Source organism: Maniola hyperantus, chromosome 26, assembly GCF_902806685.2.
Source record: "Maniola hyperantus chromosome 26, iAphHyp1.2, whole genome shotgun sequence".
Taxonomy (NCBI): Eukaryota; Metazoa; Arthropoda; class Insecta; order Lepidoptera; family Nymphalidae; genus Maniola; species Maniola hyperantus.
Genome location: NC_048561.1, coordinates 7,331,389 through 7,346,104, shown reverse-complemented (window position 1 = coordinate 7,346,104; position 14,716 = coordinate 7,331,389). Strand labels below are relative to the sequence as shown.

General features: G+C 38.8%; 1 protein-coding gene and 1 long non-coding RNA gene across 2 annotated transcripts in view; one reads left to right on the top strand and one right to left on the bottom strand.

Annotated features, from left to right (window-relative positions):
- LOC138404264 (uncharacterized) overlaps positions 1-2,875 on the top strand; it is a 99,380-nt gene extending 96,505 nt beyond the window's left edge. Inside the window, exon 2 of the long non-coding RNA XR_011238269.1 lies at positions 2,455-2,875. This is a non-coding gene — a long non-coding RNA (uncharacterized lncRNA). The remainder of the gene's footprint in view (positions 1-2,454) is intronic.
- Positions 2,876-4,194: 1,319 nt separating this feature from the next.
- Positions 4,195-14,585, bottom strand: Dhx15 (DEAH-box helicase 15). The gene is made up of 10 exons (XM_034982090.2): positions 14,421-14,585; positions 13,268-13,389; positions 11,169-12,321; positions 9,973-10,109; positions 9,410-9,547; positions 8,347-8,469; positions 7,796-7,895; positions 7,008-7,098; positions 6,493-6,655; positions 4,195-5,655 (listed from the first exon to the last, which is right to left on the bottom strand). Exons 1-10 carry the CDS (start codon positions 14,468-14,470, stop codon positions 5,528-5,530), a joined length of 2,205 nt encoding a protein of 734 aa, XP_034837981.1. The 5' UTR covers positions 14,471-14,585; the 3' UTR covers positions 4,195-5,527.
- Positions 14,586-14,716: the final 131 nt, after the last annotated feature.

The window sequence follows — 14,716 nt, the reverse complement described above, 5'->3', positions numbered from 1 at the left end:
TTCTTCCATACTAATATTGTAAATGTGTTTTTGTCTTGTTTTGCACGGCCAAACAGTTTAAACGATTTTGATAAAATTTGGTACATATTCAAACTCAAACGCAAATTATTTATTAAGAATAGGTAAAATTTTACACTTCCTGATTGTCAAAATTTTAACTTGTAAGATGATATAGTGGTGATAATTAATATGTACTTAAAACTAAAACCTGGGCGCGTTTGGAACCCTCGTAGGTTTGAAAAGAGCACACAACAAACTCAGTATTCATTCATATTCATTTGTCGTCACGACAAAGTGGAAACGCGCCTTACGCGTTATGCCTGTTGCATCAGAATAGGCTACTTGACTCATATCTAATTTCGTCCAATAAATGATTATTTATTATAGTATTTTGCTTAAGACAACGAAATATATCAATAACAATTATTAAAAACGCAGGATGGATATATAAATCCAATTTAAAAAAATACAATTTTTATTTTTATTTGAAACGCAGAAAACGCTGTCAGCCATGATGTGACAAAGTGTAAATATGTAAACAAAGAAATGTCATCCCTATGTTACGCGGGGACTAACGTAGTATCCATATATATAAAATTTAGAGTCCTGACTAACTTATATATCAACGCACAGCCTAAACATCTAAACAGCTGGTCCTAGATACATGAAATTTGGTGGGTGTGTTCTTTGTAGGTAAAGAGAAGGTATCCACTAGGAAAGGATTTTTTGAAATTCCACCCCTGAGTGGGTTAAATGGAGGTTTGAAATTTATGAAGTCCACGCGGGCGAAGTCACGAGCATAAGCTAGTTTTTATATATTTCTAAAAACTCATAGTAAACGTAAAAAAATATCGTTTTCTCGTTATAAATTGAATAAGTTATTAAGTAAGACTTACAACAAAGTGATCTTTGCAAAAATAAATTTGGGTTGAAGTCGTTAGTCATATAGGATCCCTTTAAGCAAGTCTTTGCGTGTTACGTATATTTATTTCACTGGGCACTCTAATCCACAACTTTCCTGTGGTCGTTATCGATGCGTTTTTTACATTCTTGGATGATACAATAACGATAATTACTATATTTTTCATGTAAACTAGTATAGAAGTCATGTTTATTAAACTTTGGGAGGTTATGCTGTTGTTTACAAATGCATGACGTCAGAGCACAGATAATCTATCGGCCAAACATGGCCGACAGTGTTTTTACCTGTCTAAGAAAAAAATATTTTTAAATTAAAGTTTTACGGTTTTTAGGGCGCAAAAAAATATAGTGTTAATTTTTTTGATATAATAGGACAAATATTAACCATTTAAGACCAACTTAAAAAAAGTGTCAAGTAGCCTATTCAGATATATCTATTTATTTCCTTTAGTCTGTGGCGAAATAATGACTCTAGTTTAAAAAAATCTATTTTGTTGTACATTTCTTACGAAAAGGTTGATTTAATGTATGTTTTGTCTCAACATATCAGCTAAAATAACTAAAGAATTCTTGTTTTATTTTATTTATTATAAACTAGCTGATGCCCGCGACTTCGTCCGCGTGGGTTTCGGTTTTGTAAAAATCCCGTGGGAACTCTTTGATTTTCCGGGATAAAAAGTAGCCTATGTCACTCTCCAGGTCTTTAACTATATCCATGAGTTCCCACGGGATTTTTAAAACCTACATTCACGCAGACAAAGTCGCGGGCATCAGCTAGTTAGCTATAATAACTTCTATTCCAAAAAAAGCATTTCAAGCTTTCAGTGATAGCGAAATAAGTAGTCCAATCTGAGCCTCGATAGCTCAACGGTTAAAGGACTGAAAACCGAAAGGTCGTCGGTTCAAACCCCACCCGTTGTACTATTGTCGCACCTACTCCTAGCACAAGCTTTACGCTTAATTGGAAGGGAAAGGGGAATATTAGTCGGCAATCAACTTGGATAATATTGTTATAAAAAAACCTGAAGTTGTAACATGGCGGCTTGCGCAGATCTTATGGTTCCCCTCTACTGTCGGGATTCGGCAAGTGTATTGTACCCTTTTTAGGGTTCCGTACCTCAAAAGGATAAACGGAACCCTCACCTTGTTGTCTATCAAGAAACCTACAGGGTACTTCCCGTTGACCTAGAATCATAAAATTTGGCAGGTAGGTAGATCTTATAGCTGACATTCGGGGGAAAATCTGAAAACCGTGAATTTGTGGTTACATCACACAAAAAAAAAATTGTGGTCATAAACTAATAATTAGTATTTTCAACTTACGAAATAAGATAACTATATCAAGTGGGGTATCATATGAAAGGTCTTCACCTGTGCATTCTAAAACAGATTTTATTTATTTTTATGTATCATAGTTTTTGAATTATCGTGCAAAATGTCGAAACAATACGCATTCTAAAACAGATTTTATTTATTTTTATGTATCATAGTTTTTGAATTATCGTGCAAAATGTCGAAACAATACGACTGTAGTACGGAACCCTCGTTGTGATGACGTCACACGGATTGATAAACAGCGATATCATTTAAGTTTAGGTGACATATACCTAGTGCTAAGTTTTTGGTTTTTGCTAGCGTTCTAATAACATCCTGTAAAAAATCCCGCGGGAAAGTTGTACCATAAAGGTTACATTTTTACCATTTTGGTACGGAACCCTAAAAATGCGCAGTCATTCGTCTCGTGTTCAGAGTGGACTACTTATTCTGCGCGCATTATACTATTTATATTTAGTAATGGAACGTGGATATATTTATAATGTAATTTGTTTTTTAATTCCAATATGTTAGTAGATTTAGTTAGTACTTAGTAGTTACTTTTGTGTGTCTGTATGTTTGTTTGAGAGCGCGCTTTGTATATGAATAGTTGTTACTAAATAAAGTGAACTGTTGATTAGTTTTCGTTTTGTTTATTTAATTCCTATAGCTATAAAGGCACAGTGCGCGGCCGAAAGTAATGTGCATCGGCCTTTAGAATGACATTCTGGCTTTGTATAGCGTTATCTCTGTCACTTTTTTTTTTTAAATAGATATAGCGAGCAAACGAGCAGGCGGGTCACCTGATGTTAAGTGATTACCGCCGCCCATGAACATTTGCAGCACCAGAGGGGCTTCCGATGCGTTGCCGGCCTTTTAGGAATTTGTTCACTCACACCTATATGACGTTTTGTCGGTCTCAATGAAAGAGAGAATGCTCTACAAATCTGCTATCTCCTTCTAAAGGTCGATGTACATTACTATCGGCTACGTACCTAATACTACTTACTCAAACAAGTCTTAAAAAGTTGAGAGATTTTACATCTCACTAAAAATGATAGAATTCGATAGAACTATACACCGGCAAGAAATATTGTACATCGACCTTCAGAAAGAGATTTCGGCTTCGTAGAGCGCTGTCTCTGTCACTCATTCCTATGTGACGTTTTGTCAGTCTCAATGACAGAGACAAAGCTCTACGAAACTCTTCTTATAGTTAAATAATTATAGCTACAGATATTTTGTAAAACTAAAAAGTAAAATAAACGTAATTTTTTTTAGGATTTAGGTTTTTTAAATCCCGCGGGAACTAAGATTTTCCGGGATAAAAAGTAGCCTATGTCACTCTCCCTGGTCTTTATCTATACCCATGCAAAAATCACGTCAATCCGATTCTCCGTTGCGACGTGATTGAAGGACAAACCAACAAACAAACACACCTTTTCATTTATAATATGGGTACTGATTTAAGTTACTAGAGTAGAAAAGTAAATGAAACACAATATAATCTTACATAGTATCTTTATTCCACATACACACATTATCACTTAGTTGTTTTTGAGTCCGCTTCAGAACAGCGCAACACTCGGCAGACTTTCTCAAATATATCTAATCAAAAAAACTTTAATAATAAGAAAATTAGACATTTTCGTTAGTTAAATAATTATAGCTAGAGATATTTTGTAAAACTAAAAAGTAAAACAAACGTAATTTTATATATTTTTTAGGATTTAGGTTTTTTAAATCCCGCGGAAACTCTTTAAGATTTTCCGGGATAAAAAGTAGCCTGTGTCACTCTCCAGGTCTTTATATATTCTATACCCATGCAAAAAATCACGTCGATCCGATTCTCCGTTGCGACGTGATTGAAGAACAAACCAACAAACAAACACACCTTTTCATTTATAATATGGGTACTGATTTAAGTTACTAGAGTAGAAAAGTAAATGAAACACAATATAATCTTACATAGTATCTTTATTCCACATACACACACATTATCACTTAGTTGTTTTTGAGTCCGCTTCAGAACAGCGCAACACTAGGCAGACTTTCTCAAATATATCTAATCAAACAAACTATAATAATTATAAGGAAATTAGACATTTTCTAACACTTCTTATATTTAAATAATTATACAGCTATTTTGTATAAACTAAAAAGTAAAAAAGACGTACGTTTATTTATTACTTGCTGATGCCCGCGATTTCGTACGCGTGGATTTACTTTATTTTTTAATCCCGTGGGAACTCTTTGATTTTCCGGGATCAAAGAAGCCTATGTCACTCTCCAGGTCTTTATCTATACCCGTGCAAAAAATCACGTCAATCCGTTGCACCGTTGCGACGTGATTGACGGACAAACCAACAAACAAACACACTTTTGCATTTATAATAAGGGTACTGATAGTCGATAGTTGGTGGTATTTTTAAAACAATGCGGGAATGTTGACCCGGGATTTTATTTTGATGGTCCGGTACCGGGTCGCGACCCGGCTAATGGGAAACGCTGGTCTAGACACATGCCTGGTGCGAGGCTAGAATAGGTAGGTATAGAAGCCAGGCCGAACAGATCTGGTGGGTCCAAGCTTGTTGAGATGTGCAGGTCTAGATAATAGGCAGGATAGGTCGAACATAATGTGGGTCCTAGGCTTGTTACAACTAGCCGGTCTAAGTGGCTGGCTGACAGGTCTTTTAGGCCTGGTGGTAAGTTTAGAAGCCCTCCTGGTAGGCTTTGGAGTCAAGACGCGCTTGCAGTAGCTCGAGTTGTTGTCTCTCCTCATACTATAGGAAGGGCTGGCAGGTCGAACAGATCCGCGGGGTGATAACGTATCTCGCGATCATTGCTGTCAAACGTCCGGCTTGAGAGAGACAGCAATAACCACAAAGCAAAATAAGAAGAGAGACAGCAAATGAACTGTCGCATTGCTACTGCTGTCGCGTTGCTGTCGCTACTGCAACGTTTTGCGTAATCACCCCACCGGTGGGTCTAGGAAGCTAGTTGAGTTGTGTAGTGCTAGATAATAGGTAGGCTGGGTGGAACAGAGTGTACGTCGACTTGTTACAAGTAGCAGATCTTTGAACCTGGTGGCAGGTCTAGAAGCCCTCGTGGTAGGCCTTGGAGTCGAGAAGCGCCTGCAGCAGCTTGAGTTGTCTACTCTCACACTATGGGAAGAGCTGGCAGGTCGAACAGACCTACTAGGTCTAGCGAACTTGTAGAGATGTGCAGGTCTAGATAATAGGTAGGCTGGGTGGAACAGAGTGTACGTCTAGGCTCGTTACAACTAGCAGGTCTAGAAGCCCTCCTGGTAGGCCTTGGAGTCGAGGCGCGCCTGCAGCAGCTCGAGCTGGCGCCTCGCCTCGCACTGCGGGAAGTTGTTGAGCTCGTAGTACTGCGGCGCGATCCGGAGCAGCCACTCCGCTGGAGACAACATCACAACATGGGGTTATTCGAGGGTTTCGCCCCTCCATTTAAAATAAATAATAAATAAAATAAAATAAAATAAAATTTCTTTATTTCAGACCGTGGTCCATATGGTGTTAGTAAATAGTAGTAATATTTAAAGACTTAAAACTATGTTAGTACGTATAACTTATGTAATTTAAAAAAAAAAATTAAAAACTACTCGTAAAATAAGGGTTTGAAAGGGGAATGCCAGGTGGCGGATGGCCATAGTAGGGCCTTAGGTGCCCCCCAAAAACGAAGTATTGAAGTCAGTCATTGAAGCTGTGATAGCCTAGTGGTTAAAACGTCCACCTTCTATTCGGAGGTCGGGGGTTCGATCCCGGGTACACCTCTAACTTTTCGGAGTTATGTGCGTTTTAAGTAATTAAATATCACTCGCTTTAACAGTGAAGGAAAACATCATGAGGAAACCTGCATGCCTGAGTTCTTCATTATGTTCTCAAAGATGTGTGAAGTCGGTCAATCCGCATTTGGCCAGCGTGGTGGACTATGGCCAAACCCCTTCTCATTCTGAGAGGAGACCCGCGCCGCGGGGTGATTACGTATCTCGCGATCATTGCTGTCAAACGTCCGGCTAGAGAGAGACAGCAATAGCCACAAAGCAAAATAAGAAGAAGGAGAAGAGAGACAGCAATCGAGCTCTAGTTCACCATTTATCGGACAATCTATGAACTGTCGCATTGCTACTGCTGTCGCTACTGCAACATTTTACGTAATCACCCCGCCGTGCTCTGTAGTGAGCCAGCGATGGGTTGATCATGATGATGATGATGATGATGATGAGATACTCACGCTTGATGTCGGTGACGGTGCGTATGTAGTTCTTGGTGGTCAGCACGAACTCGTTGTAGATGACCCAGTCGGGCTTGTGGTCCAGGCAGGTGGACGGGTGCAACTGGACCACTTGGTTGTCCTTCACTGTGAGGTAGTGGCCCGTCCGCTCTAAGTGGGCCACCTAACACAAACAACCAAATATGTATTCAAAGGTATCCAATATTCAGTCTAATTTCAATATTCAAAGTTACTTCTGCACAATATTCAATCTCATTTCTGCATAATATTCGATCTTATTTACACAAGAATAGTTAACCGTATTTCGGCATAATATTCGACCTTATTTCTGAAGAATATTCGATCTTATTTCTACAGAAGATTCGATCTTATTTCTGCAGAATATTTGATCTTATTTCTACAGAATATTTGATCTTATTTCTGCAGAATATTCGACCTTATTTTTGCTGAATATTTGACCTTATTTAGGTAGAATACTTGAATGAATGTTTAATACATTGAAGTATATTAATTACCTGCATAAAGAATCCGTTGACGAGTGCTTTCCTAATGTTAATGTAGTAGTCTTTGCTCGTGAACTCTGTACTTGTCCTTTTTAGGTTAAACCTGGAATAACAAATGAGTCACTTTTACAATAGAATAGAATAGAAATATGTTTTATTCAAATAAACTTTTAAAAAAAGGGTCAAGTGAGAGTCGGACTCGCATATGATGGGTTCCATACCATTGTACAAGAAATAACACTTTTTTTTCAAGGCAGCCATTTTGAAATATTTATTATTTTTTGTAATAGCGGCAATAGGAATACATATTCTTTAAAGATTTCAACTCTCTACTAAACGAAGGCGTGCGAGGGGCAGGGGCGCGGGGTGCCAGAGCCTACGCATTTTACTTCACGTTGCGATGCGAAGCATTCTCGGTGCAACGGGCGCACAGAAATCACCTACTATTTTTCGTTTCGTTAAACATTACTAAACTAAATAATAAGCCAGTGCTAGCAATATACTGCTTTACTATAAATACCTATAGTCCAGTCATACACAAGGCGCACCACCATTTTTGGTCCTTCGAACCGTATCTACGGCTAAACTGGCTTATTTAGTTTAATGCTTGCCAGCAATATACGGCTTTACTTTAACAAATACTTAATCTAGTCATACACAGGCGCACCACCATTTTTGGTCCTTCGAACCAGATCTGAACCAGTGACCTACGGTTCACGAGATACAGCCTCTGACGGACAGTCGGACGTTGGCACCTGGGTACGGAGCCCTAAAAACGAACATGCAAGCGTTGAGGTTACCTGTCCATAATCCGGCTGAGTTGTTGTCGCACGTTGTCTCCGGACTTCAGCGATCTGTAGTTGATGAAGTTGTCATAGCACCAGTGCGGGTCCTCCATGTCTGTGGAACCATATCATAACCTCATTAGTTTATTGTACTGCGACAATAATAGGGTTTTGGACTGTAGTAATAAAATGATGTTTTTTTGTATAGTGGTAGTTTATAGGGTGGTTTGGTACATCCAGCCGCGAAAATTCAAACTTTAGTTAGTTTTCGAAAAAGTAGACTAATTCATACATCGAAGGTTTATGGTAATGAGTTTTGCGGGCATAACATTTATGCATCTACGTTTTTCCATAAAAACTTTGGTCAAAAATACTCATTTACTTCATATTTGTGCAAATCTGGGAAAATTCAGAAAATTATCTGTAAGGAATTCCGTTGCACTATTGTCGTACCTACTCCTAGCACAAGCTTCACGCTTAGTTGGAGAGGAAAGGGGAATATTAGTCATTTAACATGGCTAATATTCTGTATTATTAAAAAAAAGCTGGGTAAAAAAGTGACTTACTCTGTTTGAAAGCGTGGTACACATTGAGAAGCGTGAGATGGTCGCCGTCGATGTGAGCGAAGCGCATCTTCGCTTCGTCCGCCGCCTTGCGCGCTTCGTTCGGACGCACGAAGCATTGAGGCACTGGAACAGAAGCGTTCAACATATTTAACATAGGGTTCATTAAAATTAGTTTGATATGTTTTGACTTGTGTTTTGTTGATAAGTATTAAATTATGAATTTTGAGTTACATGTTTTGAGTAATACATTCAAGTCGAGGTGTTGAATTCTACATTTAGAGTTGTGTGTGTTTTAAGGTGTGTTTTAAGTAGTAGTTTTGCACGTCTTATTTAATTTAAAACAACTTTATTGTAAACAAAATTACAGAGAGTACAATAATACAGGATACATTTAAAAAACAAAAGGAGACCTTATCACGACAGTGATCTCTTCCAGAAAACCCATACTTAAGAACTTATAGAACTGTAACACGGGGAGTCCCAATGAACATCTATTTTTAGAAGGTTATTTTGGACGATACATTTTAATTTCTGATTTATATATTTCAAGTTATGGTTTGAACAGGTGTTTTGAGTTGTGCATTTCGAGGTCCATATGTTTTTTTATGTTTCGACCTGCTCATTTTGATTTTGAGTTGAGTTTTAAGTTGTGTTTTTAGTGTCTCACCAGACAGCATGGCAATGATGGAGAGGGGAAAATCTACCACCACTGTACTTAGGTCTGTCCCGAGAAGGTGTTTTGAATTGTAGGAGTATGTTTAAGGAGTATGTTTAAGTTGGACGCTTGCTTTGTATTTTGAGTTGTGTGTTTTGAGTTGTGTGTTTTGAGTTGTGTTTCGAGTTCTATTTCTAACCGACTTCCAAATAGGTGGTTCTTAGTTCAGTCCGTTTTTTTAATGTATGTACACCGATTATTTCGAGGTTTCTGGACCGACTTGTGACATGTGTGATTTGTTTTAAGTTATGTTTCTTTTCAATTTGTTTTTGAAGTTGTGTGTTTCGAGTTATATTTTGAGTTGTGTGTTTCGAGTTATATTTTGAGTTGTGTGTTCGAGTGTCTCACCGGACAGCATGGCAGTGATGGAGAGGATCTCGTTGGAGCAGTTGTGGTTGCAGCTGGCGATGAGCATCTTGGCGAGCTGAGGGTCGAGGGGAAACTCCGCCATCACGGCGCCCAGGTCTGTGAGGTTGCCGTCGTCGTCTGCAAGTTGAGAAAACTATTGTTAACTATACGTCTCTAGACGTCTCCTGAGAAAGTTCTGGTGTCCGAGTGAAACATAATATTATGTTGACTGCTTTAAAAGATTACGGTCTTGGACCGTTGTATGAAAAGTATCTCAGCCGAGAAGCCTTTGTGTTTTCTCTAAGTTTACGCGATTTTGGCGAAGTGAATTGTGTTAAAAGCGACACAATAAACAACAACAACGAGTATTGGTTACATAACTAAAATGCTGCTAAAAATAATTTACTGCAGAAATTACTCTATTTTTATGATACAAAATTTAAAAATATTCATTTATCGCCTTGTGACGACGATCACTATAGATCGGCAATGGTCAACGTAACACAGGGTCTGGATCAACCCTGCACAGCTGCCACGTCAAGAAGAGGAAGAAGGCCACTCACCCAGTGCAGCCAAGTAATTGAGCAACTCTAGCGCGCGCATCAGGGTCTCCGGAGCGGGCGGGTCCATGAAGTCAAAGTGCACCAGGTCGTCGATACCCAGCTTTTTCAACTGCAAAACTACAGATCCTAAGTTTGATCTGCAAAACGCAACGCGGGTGGCATTAGGGCACAGCTTACTACTACTAGACCGTATGGTCTACCGCTACTTAATACTACAATCACACCCGTATTCACAATCATTACTGTAAAGAGCCTTGATTACTAAGTAGTTAAGACGTCCACCTCTTGTTCGTGCGGTCGTGGTTTTGATCCCAGGCTCGCACCTCTAACTTTTGAAATTACCACTATCACCTGCTTTAACAGTAAAGGAAAACATCGTGGGGAAAGCTGCATACCTAAGTGCTGTCCATAATGTTCTCAAAGTGTGTGAAGTCTGCCAACACGCACTTGGCAGTGTGGCAGATTATGGCCTAAACTTGTGTCATTCTGAGAGAAGACCCGTGCTCATTATTGAGCTGGAAATAGGTTGATGATGATGACTTTAAGTCTCACAGTGCGTACGAATGCATAATATAAGTTCCACCAATCAGATTATTGAATAACGAAGTGCCACGTCAATTTCCAGTAATCTGATTGGTGGAACCTACATGACGCATTCGAATGCACTGCATGACTTCACATAATGATTGTGAATACAGGTGTCATTTTTATTAATTTATAACCAATGATCTCTATATACTACACAGTACACACTGGTCTTCCAAACAAGAATTTTTGATGAGTTATCTTTTTTATAACTTGATGACCAGATAAAGTGCTTGTGGAGACCAGCTTGTGGAGCACGATTTTTGTTTAGAATAGCTGTTTTATTACAATTTATTACAATGAAAATTCTACTAAACGTGTGGTGTACTGGAGTGACAAGAATTTCATTTTGGGTATATGGCTTACCCAATACGGCAGTGTCTGATCACGGTCCACAATTCAATACTTATTATTTCAGTTAAAGAAAAGATCGTGTGTTGTTTAATAAAATTATGGTTAAACAAACAAAAATAGCTGAACTCTAAATGATATTGACAGAATCGTTAAAAGTAATATGAAATATTATATTTTTCATCAAATAGCAAGCTAAAATAAGTAGTTTGTAAGATAAAAGGTAAGTATAATAAAAGGATACTTCACAAAAGTCAAACCTCAAAATCTCCGGATAGGTATTATCTTGCATTTCATTCTTGTACGCCTTTTCTGTATAGAGCCTGAAGCATTTCCCCGGACGCGTCCTGCCAGCCCTGCCCGCTCTCTGCTGAGCCGAGGCCTTACTAATAGGGGACACCAATAGAGACTCCACACGAATCCTAGGGTTGTACACCTTCTGTTTTGAAAACCCAGTGTCTATGACAAATACTACACCGTCTATGGTCAATGACGTTTCTGCTATATTAGTTGAAACTACAACTTTTCTACCAATGGCTCCATTAGCTCGATTCGGAGGCGCCGGTTCAAAGATTCTTTGTTGCAAATTCGGTGGTAAAGTAGAATATAACGGTATACATTTAAGTTCGCCCACATCTGGTCCCAAGTTATCTATTTCGCGCTTAATTCTTTTACATGCATCCTCAATTTCTTCTTGTCCAGTCAAGAACAGTAAAATATCACCAGGAATTTCCTCACAGATATGTATTTGAATTACTGTACGTATTGCCGCTTCCAAATAATCTCTTTCTGGCTGGGGTGTGTAAAATATTTCGACAGGATGTGTTCTACCAGGCACGTTCATTAGAGGAGCATTATCAAAATACTGCTGAAACTTCCCTGCATCTAAAGTCGCAGACATAATAACTAGTTTCAAGTCTGTACGTTGTTTAATAACCTCCTTCAGTACACCCATGAGTATATCAGTGGCTAACGTCCTTTCGTGAGCTTCGTCAAGTAAAATCACTCTGTACTGCTCTAGCATGGGGTCAGACATGGCTTCACGGAGTAACATACCATCCGTCATGTATTTTAGTACCGTTTGTGGTCCTGAACAATCCTCGAAACGGATGCTGTAACCAACTTGCTGACCTAGAGCCACATCCATTTCTTCAGCCACTCGTTGAGCTACGGACATGGCTGCTACTCTCCTGGGTTGGGTGCAGGCTACGCCGTGAGACTTTCCAGCGGTTACCGCCGAGAACTCCACACACCATTGTGGAATTTGAGTGGTTTTCCCAGAACCGGTCTCACCGACCAGGACCACACATTGGTGTGTGCTGAGGAGTCTCATGAAATCGTTTTTGTATTCCCACACGGGCAGGCCGAGACGACGGCGTAAGAGTTCATGGTAACGCGTTGAGTGGGGGAGCCCTGTGGACAAAAACCAGTAAACCATTTAGTTTTGAATTTTTTATGGAACAATCTTTTTTTTAAAATTCATTATAGGTATAAGCTTGACCACAATCACACCTGATGGAAAGTGGTGATGTGGCCTAAGATGGGACGCGTTTAACTAGAAGATGCCTATTCACTCTTGTTTTAAAGATACCCGGGTTCTTCTAATCTAACCCTCGCGTACATTGCAAGGACTCATTTGTTTAAAGGACTCGCGCGTCACGTATCGTATGTTGATGTTATAAGTCCCGCACATTGATAATGCGCGTGACCGCCATTTTAGTGACGTCAGCACTAGACTGAAGTTCCGAGCTGATGGTATCTTTTTATTTCGGCTGACGTCAAAATGATGTCATTTCAATGTTCATGAGACATGGTTCCAGCGCAATAGCAATTTGCGGGACGTATACTATGTTGGATAAGTGTCAAACATTACATAAATATAAATGCATCCATCCTAAATTACACATAATAAACACATGATGCAAGGCATCAAAAGAACTACCATCTAGTTTTAAAGATCTACATCTAAAGACATCAAAAAGTCATCAAAAGAATCTACTACTAGTCATCAAAAGGCATCAAAATGATAAGTAATCAAATGAATCTACTACTGGTCATCAAAAGAATCTACTACTGGTCATCAAAAGTCATCAAAAGTCATCAAAAGAATCTACTACTGGTCATCAAAAGTCATCAAAAGAATCTACTACTGCTTCAGAATGCTCTTCCTACTGAAATTAAAAACTAGCAAGCAACTTGGCAGTTGCTCTTTTCAAATATTCAATTTACAGTATTATTAGGCCATGTTTCATCATCATCAACCGATAGACGTCCACTGCCGGACATAGGCCCTGTTTAAGTAATCGTAATCAGGAATATGATGTTAAATCTTAACATGCTAGTCAGTAGTATATCAAACCTGTGTAGGGATTAACCCCCGGGGTGCTGGTGGCGGTGGGTGGGGGCGCAGTCCCCAGCGTCGCCACAGAGTCCGACGACTCCCCGCCGCCCGCCTTCGCTAACGCTGCTGCCTTTTCTTCTCTGTGAACAATACATTTGTGTTGATAATAATACATCCATTATCTAAATAAAAAGAAAAGGTGACTCACTGACTGATCTATCAAGCTACACCTCAAACTACTAGACGGGTCGGGCTGAAATTTGGCATGCAGACAGCTATTGTGATGTAGGCATTCGCTAAGAAAGAGTTTTTGAATATTCAACCCCTAAGGGGGTGAAATAGGGGGTTTGAAATTTGTGTAGTACACGCGGACGAAGTCGCGAGCAATGTTTTCAAAGGTTTGTGAAGTCTATCAATCCACACTTGGCCAACATGTCTACCCCTTACAGCCTAAAGTCTAAACCCTTCTCATTAGAATAGAATAGAATAGAATGTTTTTTTTATTCATGTAAACTTTTTAAAAGTGCTTATGAATAGTCAGGTAGTTTTAATTTACCACTGGTTCGGAATGCCGTTCCTACCGAGAAGAACCAGCAAGAAACTCGGCGGTTGCTCTTTTTAATTTTTCAATTTACAATGTTATTATACCGTACTATACAAGCCATTGCAGCCCCGTGCATTGCTGGAGCGAGTCATTCTGAGGAGACGTATTCTCAGTAGTGGGCCGGCGATGGGTTGGGATGACGATGATGTTACCGCTTTTTCGGGTAACATGTGCAATTAACCCAGAAACTTAGCTATATTTTTAGGTCTAATTTTACAGGTTTTTTTTTCTGTTTATGTGGCAAGTTGCTCTCTGCTCAAAATATTAATGCTACTAGTGTTTTTATTAACTTAAATAAAATGCTTTTCGGTAAATAAGTGAATTTGCTGGCTGATCAATGAATATTTAACCGCATATGAATTTAACATCATAAAATCACGCATTGATTCACAAGCAGAATTTTGTTTACTAATAAGTAAAATGGCTATTTAACTCACAGAAAACAGTCCCTATGCGAATAAGATAAATTTCTGCTGTAAAATATAGATTTATTGAATAAAACAAAGAAAAAACAAGGCATGGTTTCAATGAAAAATCGTAAACAAACAGTTCAAACCATTTACATACCTCTTTTTCTTGATGAAAGGATCCATCACTTCAATCCTTCGTTTAGACATAGTTATTTAAAATCATATAATAACAAACAATCACACGCGAGAAATTTTATTCAATTTTCAGTAAACTTGCGAGGCAGGCAACAAAATGGCGACCACCGACCAGAAATGTAATAGACAACAGAAAATCATACCATAAATCACAAAATTGGATGTTGGTGATGTTGATAGTGCGGAAATGACCTTAGCTACGAATACGATCATTTGTACGCACTTGAATAAAGAGCCTTTTGAAAAATATTTGTTGAA